Source organism: Diceros bicornis, chromosome 25 (assembly GCF_020826845.1).
Source record: "Diceros bicornis minor isolate mBicDic1 chromosome 25, mDicBic1.mat.cur, whole genome shotgun sequence".
NCBI lineage: Eukaryota > Metazoa > Chordata > Mammalia > Perissodactyla > Rhinocerotidae > Diceros > Diceros bicornis.
This window is the reverse complement of record NC_080764.1, coordinates 26,172,900-26,193,881: the sequence shown is the minus strand read 5'-3', so window position 1 is coordinate 26,193,881 and position 20,982 is coordinate 26,172,900. Positions and strand designations below refer to the sequence as shown.

At 32.4% G+C, this 20,982-nt stretch overlaps 1 protein-coding gene across 1 annotated transcript in view; it reads right to left on the bottom strand.

Moving 5' to 3' along the window:
* Positions 1 to 660: 660 nt before the first annotated feature.
* The window catches only part of CDK17 (cyclin dependent kinase 17), a 101,687-nt gene continuing 81,365 nt past the window's right edge, over positions 661 to 20,982 (bottom strand). Inside the window, exons 6-17 of the mRNA XM_058568609.1 lie at positions 19,538 to 19,594; positions 18,436 to 18,550; positions 17,601 to 17,695; positions 17,299 to 17,361; positions 14,697 to 14,820; positions 10,391 to 10,511; positions 8,172 to 8,269; positions 7,536 to 7,641; positions 5,577 to 5,619; positions 4,506 to 4,596; positions 3,106 to 3,183; positions 661 to 2,576 (exon numbers count right to left, since the gene is read on the bottom strand). Coding sequence (XP_058424592.1) covers positions 2,539 to 2,576; positions 3,106 to 3,183; positions 4,506 to 4,596; positions 5,577 to 5,619; positions 7,536 to 7,641; positions 8,172 to 8,269; positions 10,391 to 10,511; positions 14,697 to 14,820; positions 17,299 to 17,361; positions 17,601 to 17,695; positions 18,436 to 18,550; positions 19,538 to 19,594 — 1,029 coding nt within the window. The 3' untranslated portion in view covers positions 661 to 2,538. The remainder of the gene's footprint in view (positions 2,577 to 3,105; positions 3,184 to 4,505; positions 4,597 to 5,576; positions 5,620 to 7,535; positions 7,642 to 8,171; positions 8,270 to 10,390; positions 10,512 to 14,696; positions 14,821 to 17,298; positions 17,362 to 17,600; positions 17,696 to 18,435; positions 18,551 to 19,537; positions 19,595 to 20,982) is intronic.

The following is a 20,982-nucleotide window of genomic DNA, read 5'->3' as shown; positions in this document are numbered from 1 at the left end:
TTTCTGTTTGGAGCGATGAAAAATTTTAGAAATAGTGGTAATTGCTGTACAACATTCTGAATGTAATTAATGCCACTGAATTGTATACTTACAATGGGTAAAAACGGCAATTTTTATGTTATACATATATTTTTGCCACAATTTAAAAAAATAGTAAAAACACAAAAAAACAACCTCATGAATTGTCTTGGGTCCAAAAGCTAGATTATTGTAAGATGTTAACAAGCAGTCTTTCAAACGTAAGCTGATAAAGCACCAAATGCAGCCACTTCCATACACCTAGAGTAACACATTTAATGTGTTAACATCACTTGGAAGGGAAACAAAAAAGGCATCCTCTCTTACCTTAAAGAACCTTGTCAGTTTAAGATGAATCATAAGTGTTCAAGTTCAAAATTTCTGAGTTTCAATTCTCTTCACTGCAAAGTTTTCAGGATCTGAATGATGCTCAAATATCAAAAAAATACCAAATTCCTTAACAAAATGAAGAAACATCCCTAGGACTTCCTAGGAAGAAGAATTTTATGTAACTACTGGATATATTCCTTCACCTTTTATATGCAAGAATCAAACTTTTGGATAGGTATGTCAAGTTTGCAACAAATCAAATATATAACTGATGAAATGAGAAATTTAACACTTTATAATTGAGAGTGCTATCCTATAAAATTACAGTAGAGATTACTAAATGAATGGCCAGCACACATATAAATTAAATATCATTACTGAAACAGTGAGAGTTCATTATCTTAAGAATGAGACCCATAAAAGAAAATGATCCCATTCTGCAAAGACTTCTTCCCCAAGAAAGAACTGTGACTCAACAAAACCACATTTTAACAACATGAAGATTTTGTTATTATAAATTTAAAACAAAATGAAGGAATTTCCACATAATATTTATAAGCTTCAAAGTACAATATTAATACATATCTGTCAGTTAGAAATAACAGCAGTTTGTTAGGCTACAGGGTTTAACATAAAACCAATTTACAAATGTGAAAAGCAGTAGTGGTCCAATATTCACCATTACACATGAATCTGTTTCTTCCAGAATTTTTTTTTTAATTTCAGTATCATGAGATATTAAAATAACACCCCAAACATGCCACAATCACTATTCACAAATAAAGTTAAAAGGGAATATACAAAAGTTCACTTAATACTGTTAAATAACAATAAACTACAAGATTTCCTGAACCGAAATGGTAGGACCCCTGAATGTTTTACAGTGAATTCAGGAAAAAAATTAAGTTATGACTATTTTCATGATATGTAAGCCAAAAATTTACATGACCATTTCAAAATATACCAATTAAGATTTGTAGTTTATAAGATGCACTAAACAAATAGTCCTTAAAAGTGAACACAAATATTTAAAACACTGTTACCAACGCCAAGGTCTGTTTATGATGTTCAAAGAGATGCATAATTAAAACAGAAATATTTACTGTCTCTGGTAAACAGATAATACCTACAATGCTTTAAAAAAAATCCTCTAAGTTCTCATATCTCTCATTTGTATTTATCATGGCTCATTTCAAAGACATATTACATATTTCAGCTGATTCCAAGTGAATGTTATTAAAACACACACATATACACAGCCCCCAAATGAAATACATTGTTCCCCAATGGAGTATCATCCTTTCTAAGAAAAGAATTATATCTCAAACAAACAAAAACAAGACCTCTAATGTCTGACTTGACTTGGATGGTTTAGTTTTAACTAAATTAAAGCACAATGTAAAACAGGTAAGTGTATTAGTATACAAATATCCAATAATATGCAGTAAATATTTCTAAAATCAGGTAAGGTAAAAATAAATAATTTTGGTGCTTTAATTTACTGGTATCTAATGTGAGATCCCCAAAATGTCAGGTATTCACTTGCTTGAATCAACTTCTGCATCACAGGCTTTCCTATAAAGATAATGTGCTTATCAATTTCTTAGCTACTCTATTTGCCAATGTTCAGTAAAAGATTATATAGCATGAAATTAAGAGTGTTCGAGATGGCTCACTTATTTTACTGTTAAGCAAAGCTAAATTTACATTCCAGGAAACACTGCAGTTTAATTTCAAAAACAAACAAACAAAAAATGCAGCAGTAAAACAATTCGTGAGGAGAAACAGATGCATTCACATATAATAAAGCCACTGCAACTTCTTCAGGCATTCAACTGTTGCGTTAAATAAACAGACAGTAGTTATTTAGCAGCAATGATTCCGCAATAAATAATGCACTGTGTTTCTCAGTCCTGCACAAAAATTGCAGCTACAGTTACATCAACAGCTGTAACCTACTGGCTCTAATGGCAGAGAAGACCTTAAAACCAACTGTACAAAAAAATTGTCACACTGTGACAACAGATATAAAAACAATCTGTAGGTCTGAAATAAAAAGACTCCACTGTGAAGAGGACAGTGTAGACAAACGGAGATTCCAAGTCCACCAAAAGAAAAAATTGCCTTCAGATCTGAGTCCTTGATTGATAAGAAAGGCTGGGGCCTGGGCTTGAAACCATGTTATCAGACTTAAAAGAGCATGCTCTGTCTTCTGTTCTTCCCATGTCCTAAAATATAAAGTCATTTTATGAGGCAGTTCAAGGTTCAGTTTTATCTCACATACAGTATTTGGTGACTCTAGGAAGCTAATGTTACCACCAGCAAAAGCTAATATTCCACGGTAAGAGTGATCAGCACTGTCTTAAATGACCCTTTTGTTGATGGGGTCAATCTACAGCTTCTATGCTTCGAAGTGATGAACCTGATGACTAGGGAAGCACGAGATGTGTCTTCTGCCTCAGGTACCAGGGATGGCGAGTGCAGTGATCAAGCCAGGCCACTTGTAAGAGGTCTTTGTGCCATCTGCAGCTTTCAGGCTCCCTGACTTGACTGAGTCAGATTTCTCTCTGAAGAATTACTGAGCTGCCCACATCATACAGAAAAGTGAGTACGTGCAATGCTAAACATACACAGTTGTGGAATGCACTGTACATTGGTTTTTACATCAATAATTTTACTGATCAATTTATAAACCAAAAACTTGGTTCCACGCAAAATTTCATGATCGACACGTGAAATGGTTTATGACAAACACACCTGTCTCTGGATAAGAAGAATTTCGAAAACCCGGGTCCTTTTGCAATTGAATCTCTTTCAAACTGAATATTGATACACCTAAAATGCATAGATAAAAATTATCAGGTGAAGATCTAACAGCATTAAAACAAATATAACCCAACTATAGACAAAATATTTTAAAATGTATACTGATTCAACATAAAGCATTTATACTACATTTACAAGGTTCAAGTCCTGCTGAAATATTTCCCCTTTTGTCCCATATTTTGAGAAGAAAACCAAACAAAATAATCTCTCTTCAGAACTTTACTCCCCAACTCGCCTTTAAATCATGCCTCAAGTACGTGTTTCTCTGAGGAGAATACACATTGTCTGTTTCTAGGATTCCTGAGGTTAAGAGACCTAATCAATATGTATTACTTGGTTTTTATTCTTTCTGTCCTTTATCTGTCTCCTTATGATGGCATGAATGTATCAGGTCCTCAAACTATCTTCAGATTTTTAAAGAAAAACAAGGAATAGATTTGTACAACCATAACTGCCTACCTCAAACTATGAAATTTTATATTAATAATAAAATGTAAATATCATCTTAAAAAACACTCATAATTCATCTTTCTCATTTCCAATCTCTGCCAAAGAGGTGACCTTTCATTAAAAAATATCCAGTAAGTCCTAAGTGAAAAGTCTTAAGGATTCTTGATTCCAATTAGCAAACCTTGATGAATGAGTATTATAGTAAAGGAGAATGGGAAATTAACAAAAGCTTTTGGCAGCTCACTTTCCAAATATTCTCCTAATTCTCCACTCACCTTACTCAATTTTAAAGTAAAATTTTGGGGTAATTAAAAAAAAAGAATGTTATGAGTAAAATCAGTTACCTCAGGCATGAGAAATCAGCTGTTTTAGTGACTGACAATATGCTCACCACTGTCATGGGGACAGTAAAAGCAGAGTGACCACAGTAAAGGAAGATCATCTTTATATCTTGAAAAGAAAATCTACTTTCTCAAAAAAACAATCTTATGTTTTGGTTGTGCTTCATTAGTCTTTGCCTGAAATCCATTTTTAACAACTCTGAATCTAAGTAATCCAGATTGGGCCTAATAACAATGTTTATTATCAGATGGCATTTTCCAACTGAAGTCCGATAAGATTCATGACCCATGCCTAAGTACTACTGATTTCTTATACAGCAGCGGCAATGTGCTCAGTGTTAAAAGAAATAAATGAAAACATAGGCAAATAAGACATATACCTCCCTCTAAGGAATTCTCATCTAATTACAAAAAAGACTAGAATTTTAGGCTTACAAACCAACAACAATCTCTTCCTAAACCCCTAATTCACTGTCGTCTTAAACTCTGAACAAATGAAAATAAGGATGGGCGGGGGGGACACTTTAGAATTTCTCTTACTTTCAGGTAAAGCATGTATTCTTGGTCCCAGACTTCGAAAGTACACATGTTTCATGGCTTCTTCTGCTGAAACCCTTTTCTTAGACTCGTACTGTGAAAAAGTAAAATACTGCTTCATTAACCTTTTCTCTAAATATTGTAAATGGGGGAGCAAATTAGCATTCAGAGCTACTTTTATCTTGATCACTTAATAACTATTTTTTAAGAACCATATACACTCTAATTTGAGTTGCTATTAAGATTATGTAGTAGTGATTTTATCTCAGTTCCAAATTTCCAAGATAAAGCTGGATCTTAACTAAAAATTTAGATTTCCTATATTTTCTGAAGTAATAGAAAATTAAAATATCTGACCTTTGGTGTTACTTTTCTTCATGATCACCAAGGATCATTGGAAATATACCCAATACCTTTATGACACACATTATTAAATTACCTATTCAATACCCATTTCCCTTTTTTCCTTGATGAGATAACCTAGATTGTTTAAGGTGTCCATGCTTCCAACTCCAAGAGACAGATCATGAACCATGACTGTTCTAAGTTTAGACTAATTATGACAATCCTGCTATCCAATTTCCAGCCTCTCTTAGAATTAATGTTCTGGCCAGAAAGACTTAGGAAGAAGGCTTGCAGGAGTTTCTGGAAAAGCCTTTGCTTTCCAGATACAAGAGGACTAATGTGGCTGATACAACCCTTATCCTCTCCTTCCTACTTTGAATGAAGATATGAATGGTCTTGGGAGTTGCAGCAGCCTATAAGGCAGTAAGTATAAGGAACAGAAAGAGAACATGAAGTGCAGAGAACATGGCCTTGACACAGTTGATCAATGCCAGCAGCTGACTACCTCAGACTGCTCTAGGTTACAATGAGAGATCCAGACACATTAAGAGAAGCCATAATTTTTTTTTACTTAAGCATATACCTTAAGCATGCTAGATACTACCATAAATAATCTTATTTAATTGTCATGACAAATATTTGAGGGTGGTCTTATTGATCTCATTCTACAGATGAAGGAACTGACACTTAGAGAAGTTAATAACCGACGTAACAATAAGATTAACTTACCTGAAGAAATTTTGTTATCAACTCGATTCCTTCAGAGTCTAACCTAGAAACAACAAAAAACAGGTGGCAAGTTACTCTCTTTTATTTTAGCTGATAGCAATTTTTCAAATAAAGCTATTTTCCAAGTGTTTTAATCTGCTAAATTCAGGTGCCAAAAAAGCCACTCTTGTTGCTTTCAAATAGACTCAAATCTGTTTTACCCTTAAAAGACTTATCTTGCCAATGTTTAAGAAGAAACCATAAATAATTGGGCTTCAATTCAAATTTTCAATATTCAAGAACAAATCAGATTATTAAAACTACAGAATATTTTAAAATCACCATTCTATCTCAAAACAAAGTAACTTTTATCATCAGGAAAGCTTAAGTAAATTCCATCAATTTTCACAGTGTTCCACTGAAAGCAAGAGTACAAAAGCATCATTTTCCTATTATGTGGGTGAAAATAAAGAGACAAGTGACCCCAAAATGTATCACTGTAGTTCAAGAAAGACAGAGAGATGAGTCATTTGACAAATTTTTACAGGGTGGTCTGCTGAGCATTGGGTACTAGAAGCTATAAAGTTCAACTTAAATATGTCTCAATAACTTCATAAAATTTAACTAAAAAGGGCTACAAAACCAATGATATAGTTGATGAAGACAGATAATTATAGAATGAAATTAATATAATAGGGAGTAGAAGGTTTAGGGATTATCTTAATGGGATAATCTCCTGATCAGCAACCACAGGTTCTATCTTGCACTGCATTTCAGTGGCAAAAGCACAATTATGAATAAAGGAATATTTCCCCCCGAGTGCTCTTAGTGGGTTCTGTGGATGCTGTGGCCTAGACATTCTCTAGACTCTTCTAATCCTTTGTAGTCTGCCATTCTGACAAAGCTCCTTGGACACAGACAAGCTAGGTGCCAAGGTCATGGAGAATTTTCTTTTAAGAAAGCTTCAACCTTCTACACTGGACTTTACAACAGCAAGCAATTTATAAATAACAAAATTAGGATTTATGGTACTTGGGAGAGAAACACACAAAAAGTCCGGCACATAATATTATTCTTCCTAAGAAAGTCCACTTACAATGTTATTAGTTGCTTTGGTAACATATCAATTCACATAAATACTGTAAAAATATTTTTGGTATCAGAATTGTTTTGCTATTCTTCCCTAGCTTGAGAATAAATGGAACTGGAGCGAGTGTTATGTTGTGAGCAATGCGAACGGCTTTTAATTAAAAGACATTGGCCTTATTTGCTATTGGTGTCCATTTTTTTTTTAAGGAAAGATGGAAAAATACAGTCAAAGGGTTTAGTTATTCTATGTTACTTACTGAAAATGTAATATATTCCATAAGTAAAAACGTTCTGACTCAAATTTTAATGGGAGTCTCGGATGAATCTGGGGTTAGGTCTGAGAAGAAACTTTAATTGAATGGCCAACATTTAGGATCAGAAAGAGGGGTCAGAAAGAGTTTATATTCTTCAAATACAAATTATGTCACTAACATTGGCCAAAATACTGACGGATCACCTTGTGTCACAGTCAAGATTTTACTTATAACACTTTCTTAGGTTTTTGTAAGTAAATAGAGAATAATTCTGTGAAAGCAAAACAGAAATTTCATCATGGTCTTCCTGATATTGAATAAGGCATTAATCAATGTCTTCTTTCTGAGAAAGCGAACAATCTATATAAACTCTAGAATTCTAATACATTTGTTCTATATTCATTTTATATATAGCTCACTTCTGTGATTTACATACTTTGGTTATTTTGGGTAATGAAATAAAATTAATCTGAGATAAGAAGGAAGAAATTCAATTAAATTAGATCCAAAATATTTAAGAATTGTATACATGTATTATATATTTTTTCCTGAATCCTTACTGTGGCCAATGCTTCAAAATACTGCAAAGAATAAAGGTGGGTTTCCCCATTTTCACTTAAAGAAAACAAAAAAATACCTGGGTGCATGGTTAACTAGAGGCTGTGGTTTATATTTTGGAAAGTTGTAGTTCTTGAACTCATCATTTGAAGAAACACCTGGCCAAGTTTCCTGAGACGGAGTTCCTGAATTAAAAAAATATATATATTTATAAATATATAAAAATTTAAATATATGCAAATATATATAAATAGTGAGACCTAAGAAAGTGTCTTAAAGAACAATTTACATTTAGTAGATGATTTGAATATTTCAACTGAAACTGAAATGATAGACATAGTAAACATATATGGATTTTTTTTTGGACTATGCAATGATGCCACAAAAATGATGATGCCTAACTGACACATAAGCTAGAAATATTTCCTATCTAGTTGACACTTAAGCCAGAAATATTTCCTAATAATATGCTAAAGGTCAATTTTCAATAATATTTCTCTTCTGTTTTTCCATAAAACCTTTATTGCAAAGGTAGAACTCAGTAAATGAAGTTACCCAGAAGTATCTATCTTTATCATAATTATGCTAATTCTTATAACAACAGCTATTTATATTAGCTGCGGTATCAAATTTACATATATTTTTTAAAGATACAGTCTTATCTAGCTAGTCAATTGTAGGTAACATATCACTGGGAAAAGATTTCTTCTGTTACCTAGCAGTCGGAAAATTAAGTGCAGTTCATCTTCCACAGTTGATCCTGGAAATAGAGGTCTTCCAGAAGCCATTTCAAAGAAAATGCAACCAACACCCCTTTAAAACATATCATAAGAAAAAAAAAATGATAAGCAATCCATTTACATATTATGAAGTACAAAAATATTTTCCTTAAGATTGCTTCTCTGGAGAATTTTGTACTAGTAGCCTGTTAGAAAACCTCCTGCAGAGATTTTTTCAGATCCAACTAATGTTACCATTTATCCTATTTGTCTCAACTTCCATATTGCTATATCCATTTTTCCCACTTAAAATGTCCAGCTCTCCTCTGCATGACCTTGAATAGCTAATAGTGATTTAATGCTTACTATGTGTGAGGTAGTAGGTAGCAGGGATAGAGAGAAGCAAATGGCTCAAGATGTTTTTATCAGATATAGAACACACAGGTACAGGGTGGGAGCGTGGCTATGTGAGAGAGAGTGTGCGTGTGCACGTGTGTATAAGAGAAGGAAGAAAAATGGATGGAAGCTCAGTGAATGGATACTGTATTCTCGGATCTGTGTAAATACACGTAAGTTTAAGACACAGTCCTTCCATTAAAGGACTTACAATCTAGCAATTATATATAAAATTTAATTTTACATATTAAAATGTTACATAGAAAGTAAAATGATGGAGCCGCTATGGAAAACAGTATGGTGGGTCCTCAAAACAACTTAAAATAAGATTACCACATGATCCAGCAATTTCACTCCTAAGTATATACCCAAAAGAATTGAAAGCAGGGTCTCAAAGTGATATCTGTGTATCCACACCCACAGCAGCATTATTCACAATAGTCAAAAGTGTCCGTCGATCAATGAATGAACAAAATGTAGCATACATATACAATGATTATTCAGCCTTAATAATGAAGGCAATTCTGACACACAAAAAAGTCAAATATCTATCTACAACATGAATTAACCTTGAAGACATTTATGCTCAGTGAAATAAGCCAGTCACAAAACGATAAATACTGTATGATTCACTTACATGAGGTACTTAAGAAAAGTCAAATTCACAGAGACAGAAAGTAGAATGGTAGTTGCCAGGGACTGGAGGGAAGGGCGGAGTTGTTTAATGGGTATAGTTTCAGTTTTGCAAGATGAAAAAAGTTCTGGAGATGGATGGTGGTGATGGTTGCACAACAAAGTAAATATACTTAATGTCAGAGAATTGTACACTTAAAATTGGTTAAAATGGTAAATTTTATGTTATGTATGTTTTACTACAATTTTAAAAATAAGTTTAAAAAAAGAAAAAATGTTATACAAAAGGATATATAATTGTTCAACCCAAGACAACATCAGGAAGTACATGACATCACTAAATGAAGAGTATAGGTAATAAATGCAACCACAGTTCAGAGGAAGGAACTGCCACTGGAAGCTAGGTTGTATTCAGGAGATTTATGAAAAGCTGTGTTTTGAAGGTGGCTAGGCACAAGCCCCAGTTAGAGAAGCACAAAGCAGGCATTCCAGATGGGTGGACTGGTATGAACACAGGAGCAAAAGTGGGAAAGCCTAGGTTATTTCTGAGATATGGTGAGTAGCCCATTTGGCTAAACGGGAACATTTGTGTAGAAGAACAGTCTGAAATAAGCTGAAAAAGGTAGTTTAGAGACATTTTATGGGGATCATTAAGTATTAGTTTGAAGTACTGTTCCTTATTCTACAGGTAACGAATGGAGAAGCAGCAAAGGTGTTTGAGCAAAAGTGTCATGATCAAAGTGGTATATGAGGAACATACCTACAATACTTTATTTTTAAATGCACTCAAAGCAAATGGATTTTGGTGAATATTAAATGATGATAAAAATAATAGTTTTGTTTAAAATTACTATGTACCAATTTTCTAAGTGTTTTATATATTTTAGCTCATTTGATCTTAACATTATCCACAGCCTTTTAAAGTAGTTATTGCTACTATTGCCACTTCCTTAAATGAGGAAACTGAGGCACAGGCCATTAATTTGAATAAAATGATTATATAGTTATAAGTGGTAGAATTGGTATTTAAACCTAGGTGATCTTACATGCCAGAACTCTTAATCATTGCTTATATCATGTCTCTAAAATAATATCTCCTTAAAAGTCAAATATCTATCAGTAGCTCTGTGTTAATGGCTACATTCTTTCAAAATTATAAATAACAATAACATCTGCATATATTTACCACATGTCAATCTGTGTTGAGTACTCTGAGGAACCAAGAAGCACATCAGGCGGCCGGTACCACAGTGTGACAACCTCATTTGAGTAGGTCTTTGTGGGAACTGACTTGGCTCTGGCTAGTCCTTCATAGGGAAAAGAAAACAATTAAGAAATAGCTAATGGATTTCCCAGCCCATATCCTCACCATGACTCCAGTCGCAAGGATGCCTGAGATGGCGGCTCTGTAGCTTCTTGAAGCTTAACAAAATTAGTTTTATGAATTTTTTTGAGTGCACATGGTCTTGGGTCAGCAAAACCTTATGTAATTAAATAACAATAATTCCATAATCAGAGACTATGCTTACTTTTACACATGTGAATATACCCAGGTAGAGTGTCTGAGTTAATCTAAACTTAAGATATTTTTCTTTTGTCCATGAATCATGACGCCAAAATTATTTTCTAGCTGAACTTAAATTAATGCAAAACAGGCCAATGTCAGTGAGATAAACAATTTTACTTCTTACAGCTATACATTTGTACCCTTTTAACCTGATTCCAACTTTCATTTGCTGTACCAATTTTTATCAAAAAACATGAAGTTGCTTGACCATGATCCTAAAACTCATGGTCCATGAGTTTTACTGACAATTTCCTTGCAGAAGTCTATTTAGAGAAAGTCTCTTTGGAATAAATTATATTGTTGTGCTATACTTTCTTTTTAAGTTTTAAGTTAAATGGATAATTTTAAAACAGACTTCAATGATTTTGGATATAATTAATTGCTGAAAATGACGTAAAACACATGCCATTCCTTTGCCGATTTAATATGGAATTCACTGATTATCCAGAAATAAAGGCGAGAGTTCACAACTTTATCTCTTGAGCCACTGGCATAAGAGTTGTTTTTACTACCTCTCAGCTTCCAAATTCTGATCACCTGAAGAAGAAGCAACTTTAAAAGATATTTGAAGAAATATAAATTTATTTTAACATATAATTTATTTCAAACAATAAAGAATAATTCATTTTTGAGGTTGTGATTTCTGTTATGTACAACTTTATATATCTGATTAAAATATTAAATAAGAAAAATGTCATAAAAGGATAATTCAATACTTTATTAAATGGACAAACTCACTCAAACGAAACCAGAAATTTAAATAATCAGGCAGCACTCATACTATTCTTGTTTAGTATAATAGCTAAAGGATGAAACTGGAACAATGCTGACACTATTTTATTTAATTACAAGTTTTACTCTACCATCCCAACGTGGTAAAATAAATTCAACAAATTATTTTTCTACCAATTTTGGTAATTAGCAAGATGGGGGCAGCTTTCTGACCTCTCTTCTTGATATTAATAGTGGGTTATATGGGGGCAAAGGACAGGGCTGCAAGTTTGCTTAACCTATAACCTATAGTATAGCATCAAAGCAACTGCCAGTAATAGTTTCCTTAACTTATAACCTATATGAACAGCACCAAAACAACTGCCAGTTATAGTTTCCTTAGTACCTTACTCTCCCGCTCCTGAGAGAATTCTGAACTAGGGTGCTTGTTCAAACAGGCTCCTAGTTCACAATTAGAATTTCAGCATTGGCATGAAATAAAATAAATGATAATCTCTTCCAAACCAAATTAATTAAATGTGATATGGTGTTATTTTACAAGCAATTTTCTATTATTAATGAAAATGTCTATCTATATTAATACTTCCCAGACCTGAATTACATCAATCACAGGACAAGAGGAAGAATTTTCATGGAGATCAAGAACAATTTACAGTAAAACACTCAAAGTTACATTATTCCTAACTTGCAGTCCTAAATATATTTACTATGCAACCAATAAATAAAAATAACAACTAAAAGCAATAGAGACACAGTAGATTGTACTATCTCATGGAATAATTAGAATTTCATGTTGGCCTGTGGGAAGAAAAAATTTGCTTGGCTTGCTTTGCAGAAGTTAAAAGCAAAATTTAAAGCACTCATCGTACCCCCTTCAAAAGTAAATTTTTGATGGCCCTTGCCATTTTTTGCATTTCTAATAGCCAAGCAGGGTTTCTCTATCACTGCCATTCAATTTGAGATTAAGGAATAAGGAGCAATAAATGCAGCTTGGCTAAAAAAAAGAGAGAGAGAAAATAACAATTATAAGAAAAATAACAACATAAACTATGCCCAAGAGACTGTATAATCTATGTAAGTATATGCAAATAACTTGTAATTTCTTGTTTAAACACATGTCACCTACCCAGTTCCTTTTAAGGGAGGAAATATAAATAGCAACCTACCTTTCAAACAAATGAGCAAAGGTACAGGAATTTCCAGAACAAACTGACCACTTAATAACTGTGAATTTTTATCTGTTAGTAACAGAGTAATACTTGAAACACTCATATTTATCAAATTTAATGAAATACTCCAAAAGTAAAACTACTATAATCACTAATGAAAAATGATAAATGCTAATTAGGGAAAGCTGTATGGGCTTTTTAAAACTAAGTTCTATTAGAGTACTCAAACTCTCAGAATGTGAAATATTTAAAAGAAAAAAAAAAATCAAAGCTACTATACAAAGTTCCTTCAATATAAAAAAGTTTACTTCCTAGAAGCAAAAAGAACATGTAATTTCATTTTACTTTCTAATCCCTTAAAATCAGATCAGCTACAGAGAGATGGATAAACAGCTACTAATTAAAATTACTAAGCATACAAGTAAATACAAAATCATGGTGGCAAACATGCTAAAGGAATCCTTTGTAGTAGTGGCATTTAAACTCTTTAGTCTCAGGACCCTTTTCATACTCTTAAAAATTATTGAGGACCCAAAGAGCTTTTATTTATATAGATTATATTTATTGATATTTGCCATATTAGAAAAATTGAGAAAAATTTAAAACTTACTTATTCATTAAAAATCACTCATTATATATTAACATGAACATTTTTATGAAAAATATTTTTTCCAAAACAAAATAAAAATTAATATGGTCTTGTTTTATATTTTTTTAGTCTATTTTAATAGAAGACAGCTGGATTCTCCTATCTGCTTTTGCATTCCATCTGTTGTGATATGTTGCTTTGATTGAAGTATATGAAGAGAATCAGATCTCACAGACATGTAGTTGGAAAGAAGAGCATTTTAATAGCCTTTTCTGATAATTGTACATATTCTTCTTTGATACTATGTCAGAATTAGAAAATACTTAGTTTCTTAAAGATTATGTGGTAACTGTAATTTTATCAATGAACTTCTTGTACTCTCGTTACATTAAAATTCATTGGTCTATCTTGCACTTTAAATGGATCTTTCACCCATGTACAACTCTGTAATATAATGTATTGGTCATCTGGAAAATACTGGTTCCCTGAGTTATACAGATATTCCAAATGTTTATACATTTCTTTAGCATGTCAAAAAATTCAATTGTTAATATCACCACTGATCTCATCAGAAAAATCTCTAAGTATGGAGAAGGTACCAAACTCAAAGTGGCAGATCCAAATTCCCAACATCTAATTTTTGCTTGAAAACTCAAATTCTACTATTGGCAAGAAATACTTTCTGTTGTTTTCCTTGAAATGATAGGTTCTCTTTATTCATTTTCAAGAAAATGTCTGCCAAATACCTAAGTCTGAGTGACCATAGTTTGTCGGTCATTTTTCCAAGTAAAAATGATGTTCCTTGAAAAAAAGGACTAGTTCAGTTTGCACTCAAATAATTACACAAGCACGTTTCCTTGAGGTAACCGTAGTATTTCTGTGTGCAGCAAATGTGTTTTATGTATACTTCCCATTTCGTCACAGAAAATACTAAAAGACATATTCAAAGATGAAGATTTAATAAAATTTAATAAATTTTACTGCTTCATCAAACACCTTTTGTGTAATTGATACTTTTTTTCCTACAAATGTATAGTGGTGAAGAACACAATGACTAAGTACAGTGTGGTGTCACTGCCTTGATTTATACTAAGGCACCAGTATCTTTATTCTTTATTGCTTTTGGATCATCAGTCCAAATATTAACACAGTGAAAAAGGCAGATAACATTTAGTATAATTTTGATAATATATTACACCACTGGAGACCTCCTGAAAGGGTCTCAGGACCCTTAGGGGTTTATGGACCACACCTGAGAATGGGTGTCTTTTAGCCTTCACTAACATAACTCACCCACCAGTTTGTCAAATCTCTTATTCCGTTGGCAACAGAGAAAATTTTCAAACCCACGTAAAAGCAATCACACAGTGTCAACGGTTGTTCTTTTAAACATAACCACCTGGAACTATTTATAAATATCTCATACATTCCATACCAAAATCTGCTAGCTTTAATTCTCCTTTTTCATTAATGAGGAGGTTCTGTGGTTTCAAGTCTCGGTGCAATACCTTTCTTCTGTGGCAATATGCCAAACCACGTAGAATTTGGTATAAAAACAGCTACAGAAACAAATAAATAGAAATTAGTCTTACAGATGATAAGATATCCTTTGGTATAAACATAAGTTATGATAAACAGAAAAGCAACTGGCCTAGAATAGTAAAATAAAAAAAAAAAGGAAACATATCCTTAAATACAAAGCCTTTTCCTTATATGGTTGTTTCATAAATTTTATAATTTATTATTCCACCTGAAGCACCTACCTATTTTTTTAGTCTGACAACATCTATCAAAATAAATACTGAAAACAGAGTGAAATAAAACTTTGTCTTTGGAGTAATAGTTCATTTGTTATAAAAAAATCATTTAAAATAAACATATCCTATAAACTTAGAGGCCTCTTAAGCCTTACAGTTTGATTATGATATTCTGGCAAAACAATCAACCTCTACTGCCTCCCCTGCAAAAAACCTGATCTGGGACAGTGTCTTTAAAATAAGGCATTGGAATTGGTGGTTTTATGAAAATTCTGAGGTGTCAAAGAGAATGGTGCCGCATAGCTCTGGCAAATTACGTGCTATAAAAATAACCTAAACCAGCTTCTATCACCCACCTCCTGGGTACTTTACTTTTAGCACCTCCTACTCAGCCTTCAAAATCTGCTATGATTCAGAAAAGGGAATTAGCACTGTAGAGCTCTGACTCTTAGAAAAAAGCAATTCCTGTAAGGCTAATGATAGACTTTTGTTGTGGATTTTGGTGGAAAAATGGACGTCAACACAGGTCTTTGATTTTTTGGGGTTAACAAAAAAGAGCCTCAAGTACAGAAGATTCGAGAGTGTATCCTTGGTTTACTTTTAGGTGAAAAATAGAGCATTAGAACATTGAGAATAAGCAAAGGCAGCAGGTGAACAATAGGCCTGAAGAAATTCTAAGCAGCAGAGTTTCTACACTACATATTTATCTGTTTTGAAAACTCTAAAGTTACTATTTCGATATATTCTTGTTACTTTTTATGTTTGGAAAATATAAGGGCTATTTAAACAAATAAAGAATAAAATACTTTATAACTTAAGGTAGCCATGTATACCTGACCTAAAAGATATAAACTTCTTGAATCTTTGTGTAATTATGATAATTAAAGACGTTACTTTCTTTCCAAATTATTGCTAATATGAAAGCAGGAAAAATAAAATAAAAAGCACAAACAGAAATATACACAAATGAGATTCACATCTTGCAAAACAAAATGTAAAATATTATGAAAACAATTCTCATAGAATGTATATGGAAACAGACTTAAAGCCCTATTCTAAAATTCTTAGCAAGTGTGTTACCCATATGTTCTGAGCAGTCTTTTAATAAAAGAAATTGGCTCTCCTTTATATCCACCAACCTTACTATTTTAAAATATATATAAATTTAAAGTTACTATCTACAGAATTGGAACTGTCTCAAACACACAGCTCGGAAGACCTATTTCCAGAATAGTTTCTCACAACCTTTTGACTAAGTTTGGACAAATAAATCTTCACTAAATTTGGAGTATTCCACTCAGATAAAAGAAACCTACTGTAAGAACACAACTGTATCAAATGTTTTTAACTTTTATTTTACTTTTGGATTTCATCTGGCACTGATTATTATATCAAACTTTTCTGGTATTACTTAAGTCTTTAGATATACAGACAAGAAAACATAACAATTATCTTACTTTTTCTCCTGATTGCTATTTCCAGCCTAGTATTCATAATACCTACACATGTTCCTGGCCTTACTCATTAGATTGGTACCTTGAAAAGTTGTTGTTTTAAAATTAAAAACCATTTTAAATATGTTGGAGGAGTTTGCCATTTAAAGGAGGCCTTCTGCAGGATGCACTAATCATTTGTATTTATTTTAAACATTTGGGTTTTGATATAAGAGGCTTATGTTTTTTAAGCAGAATATACCAGTAAATGTATTTTATATCCACCTAAGAGAGCCAGTGTTATAATGTGAAAGAAAACATCTTAAGTACCTTTTAAGATTTTAAAAATGAAGCAGTTCTACAAAAAGGTCTGATCCTAAAAAATACTATAGTGTAGTAAACAGAAGTTCTGAATAAATATGTTCAGAGAACAGTAACCTATTTAAAATGCCAAATAGGAAATTCTGAAGCAGAATAGTTACAAGGCTGGTATATGTCATTATGTAACGTAGTTCATCTATGCTTAGTGTTTGTCTCCGCTTTAAACAAACTTTAAAACGACACACTAGGGCCCAGCCTGGTGGCGTAGTGGTTAAGTTTGTGTGCTCCGCTTCAGAGGCCCCGGGTTTGCAGGTTTGGATCCCAGGCACAGACCTATGCGCCACTTATCAAGCCATGCTGTGGCAGGTGTCCCACATATAAAATAGAGGAAGAGGGGCACGGATGTTAGCCCAGGGCCAATCTTCCTCGGCAAAAAGAGGAGGATTGGCAACAGATGTTAGCTCAGGGCTAATCTTCCTCACAAAAAAATTAAATAAAAAAAAAAAAATGACACACTAAAACATACCTTTACATTGTGCATACTCATGATGTTTCCACAGTCATCCATGTACTGTTTTAGGTCTTTATCCTGAAAAAAATACAGTACTTTACTATGTGATACATAGCTTTCAAAGGCATGGCTGATTGATTTGAAAGTATTTAATTTTTAAAAATAAATTGTTTTTTGAGGAAAGATATTGAATGCACCATGCATTTCATTAAATAACAATAACTAAACAATAATGTCCCTGAGATTGTTTAAGAAAATCCAATTTGCTATGTTTTAATAGAGCAAAATTAAATACTGAATTTTTATTAAATGCTTACCAGATACTCAAAGACCAGAGTCAAAGATTTATCTGTGTGAACAATGTCATGTAAAGTTACTATATTTGCATGTTTTAGATCCTTTAATAGTGAAACTGCAAAACAGAAAGAAAGTCAATTATTTAGTCTGTGGTAGCCAATCTTTATAAAAACCTAAAGTAAGTTTAACACATGAACTGATTGAGTTTAAGATTATCTTAAGTTTAAAGCATTAATTCACCAAGGGGATTTGAAGTAGAAATTTTAATAGAATTAATTTTTTTTCTTTTCTTTTATGGTTCTGGGTTTGATATTTTTAATACTTAAAACTGTCTCCAATATTATAATAATACTCTTCAGGTCATCTTCTGTTTTTTCTCAAATGTTAACTTATTGAGACTTCTAGGATTAATTTAGATATAAAGTGCAAAGTATGTTTTTTCTTGCCAAATTGTTAATCAGTTGCCTCAAACCACTTTCTGAATAATTTACCTTTTTTAAAAATGGTATCATTATATATTTATATTCTGTATATACCAATTTACAGTTAGCTTTTTCTCTATGGACCCATATATAACATTTACCAACGTCAAATATTTGTCTATGACAATCATTTGATGACTTCACAGTATTTCATTATAAACTGTACAATAATATAATTAACTATGCCTTTCTGTTGAATATTTTGGCTTTAGATATTAGCTTTTTTAAAGTCTAAATATACCTTTCAGTCATCTATTATTTCTATATCTGAGCTCTTTTTACTTACGAAAAATGAACTCTTATGCAGCTTCAGTTTTAAAATGTTCTATATAAACTTCATAATACATTTTGCTCACAAAAGATCAAATTATACCTTCTCTTATAGCTGTGCAGGGTGCACCTTCTTCATGTTCCAACCGGATCTCTTTTAATGCCACCAAATTCTCTGTCAGTTTACTTCTTCCTTTATATACTGTTGCATATGTACCCTATAAAATAAATTTTTGAAAGACACATCAAAAGTATCATGAGAGTCTATCTATACCACCTATTCAATAAAGAGCTCTAACTAAATTTCTAATTTCTAAGCATATACTGAATTCCATCTTGCAAGGAAAACTCCACAATGATTAGTATTAGTTTTCCTATAGCTAAGAGGACTTTCAGTTCCATATGCACAGCTTCCATATTCTTATAACCTTAGAGTGCCTCAAAATTATGAAAAAATAGGAAGAATATTTACTTTTTGTACTTTGTATCAGATGAACAATTCGATCAATAGCTTTAGAATCAGAGGTACTTTATCTGCAATGGTATGTGGAGACTGAGGAAATTAATTGAGCATATTAACTGAAAATGTAACATACTGTCAAATTATAAAAGTTTTATCAGTTTTCAGACTTCTCAGAATTTTTGTACATTAACTCTCCTTTAAAAAATGAATATATTCTACAGGAGATTTCTTCTCTCATTGCCAGCATAGCCCGAGATCATTTCAAAATTAGTCAGTACTAGTAGCAAGTTCAAGAAAATCAAGGTCTTATTAGACAAGAATTTCCTTAACCTTCAATGAAATGTGTCTTTATCTTTAAAGACAGTATTTTGATTTTTTACACGTTTAAACTCAGGCAGGTTCCCACATGCGGTCCCAGCAGAGACCGCAGACTGCCAGGAGGCTAACAAACAAATAGATGCCTGTTTTGTTATCCAAAAGCACAATATTTTGTGCTTCAATAAAAGATTACAAGGCTATAAAAAACACCCATTTCCTCTCAAACTGATGGGGTAATTTCAAGAATTAAAGGTTTTTTTCCTTCTAACATTCTGTTGACTTTTCAGAATAAGATATAATCTTTCAGATGATAGTGCTCACATTTTTTTTTCCAGGTTGGCAAAAACTTTGGACTAATAGAGGAGTTTAGATGATAAATAAGAAAGAAAATGTTTTTTACATTTTTGAAATAAGTATTACCTACCTCTCCAAGTTTTTCCAATTTGATGTAGGTTTCCATCTTCCCAAATCCAATTTCTGACTGAAAGCAAACAATTATAAATTTAGTATTCCTAAAATTTCAATTCATCTCTTTCTTAATTTCTGAAACCATCCTGCTCTAAAGATTGTCTTGGAATAGAAAAATCTGATTATAATTGTTGAACACCTGTCAAGTTTTAAAATATACCTGATGTTGGAACATTCAAATGTTCAAAAACATAAAGTTCACAATTAAAATTGATGGATGAACATTCAGCAATGAAAAAATTTTGTTTTAAGACCCTGAGATCTTAACATACCACAGTCATGTTAAGATATTAAAGAATTTTTACAAAAGATAATTACAGGATTTTCTTTTTAGCAAAACTGAAAAATAAATAATTTTCCTACATATTTTCCTTCACTAATCTTTGGATCCCTAGGAAGGCCTGCAAACAACAAATACTATTTGTTTCAGGTTTTCCAACCAAAATATAGTGAAAAAATAACTGCAAGTGACACTCTACTATGGATCAGGAAATGGCAAACACAAAAGAATCAATACAAGTCTAAATCTGGGCCAAAAAAAGGGAGGGGGGCTTTAAAAGTGGGTTCTCAAAACCACTGCTTTTAAACTTTGGGCTTGTTTGCCTATTTTCTATAGAGTCAATAAATGAGGTAGATGGAATACAACCAAATACACAGTGGAAACCTAATATTCAAAAACTAAAAACAAACAAAACAAAAAAACCCTAACACAAAAGATTTAGGAAAAAAGAAAAAATATAGGGAGATGGAATTTTAGGGATTGAGAGAGTAGAAAAAGAAAAAAAGTTAAACAACAAAAGAGAACAAGAATTTTCTTAAAATTGCTTTTTAGTACCCCTTTGTAGACAGTGGAAAAAGCAGTAATAATCTAAAGAAAGATTTGCTTCTCAGAGTGGTGCTAATGTCCTTAAATAAATAGCCAGTGGAAGGAAATAATGTTCTTTTATACATAACCTCAGCTCCGAAAGGTGTATAAATAATGCTAGATCATGAAATACTATGTTTTAGTCAAATTTTGGAGGTTCAAATATGCAATTTTCCAGAGGTGCTGAGTAAAATGAAAATGATACTTGACAATTTGACTTAACATCACTCACCACTTTGAACAAGATAAACTGTCCAAAGTTGAATGGCCAAAAGTAGCAGAGGCCCCTCAAAGGAATTGTTTTCATCCTTTTTTTTTTCAATGATATACGTGAATAACTGGAGAATTGCTTCTTTTTGTACTCTTATTTAAAAGTTTTTCCTACAGATGGTATTTTCCAAAAAATTTATTTAAAAAAATGAGGTTTTGGAACCATCATATACAATCTGCCCATGTATTGCCTTGTACATGACTCAGAGATATTAAATTGTTGCTTTCTATTATCAATAACTATGCGGAATAATAAAGTAAAACTG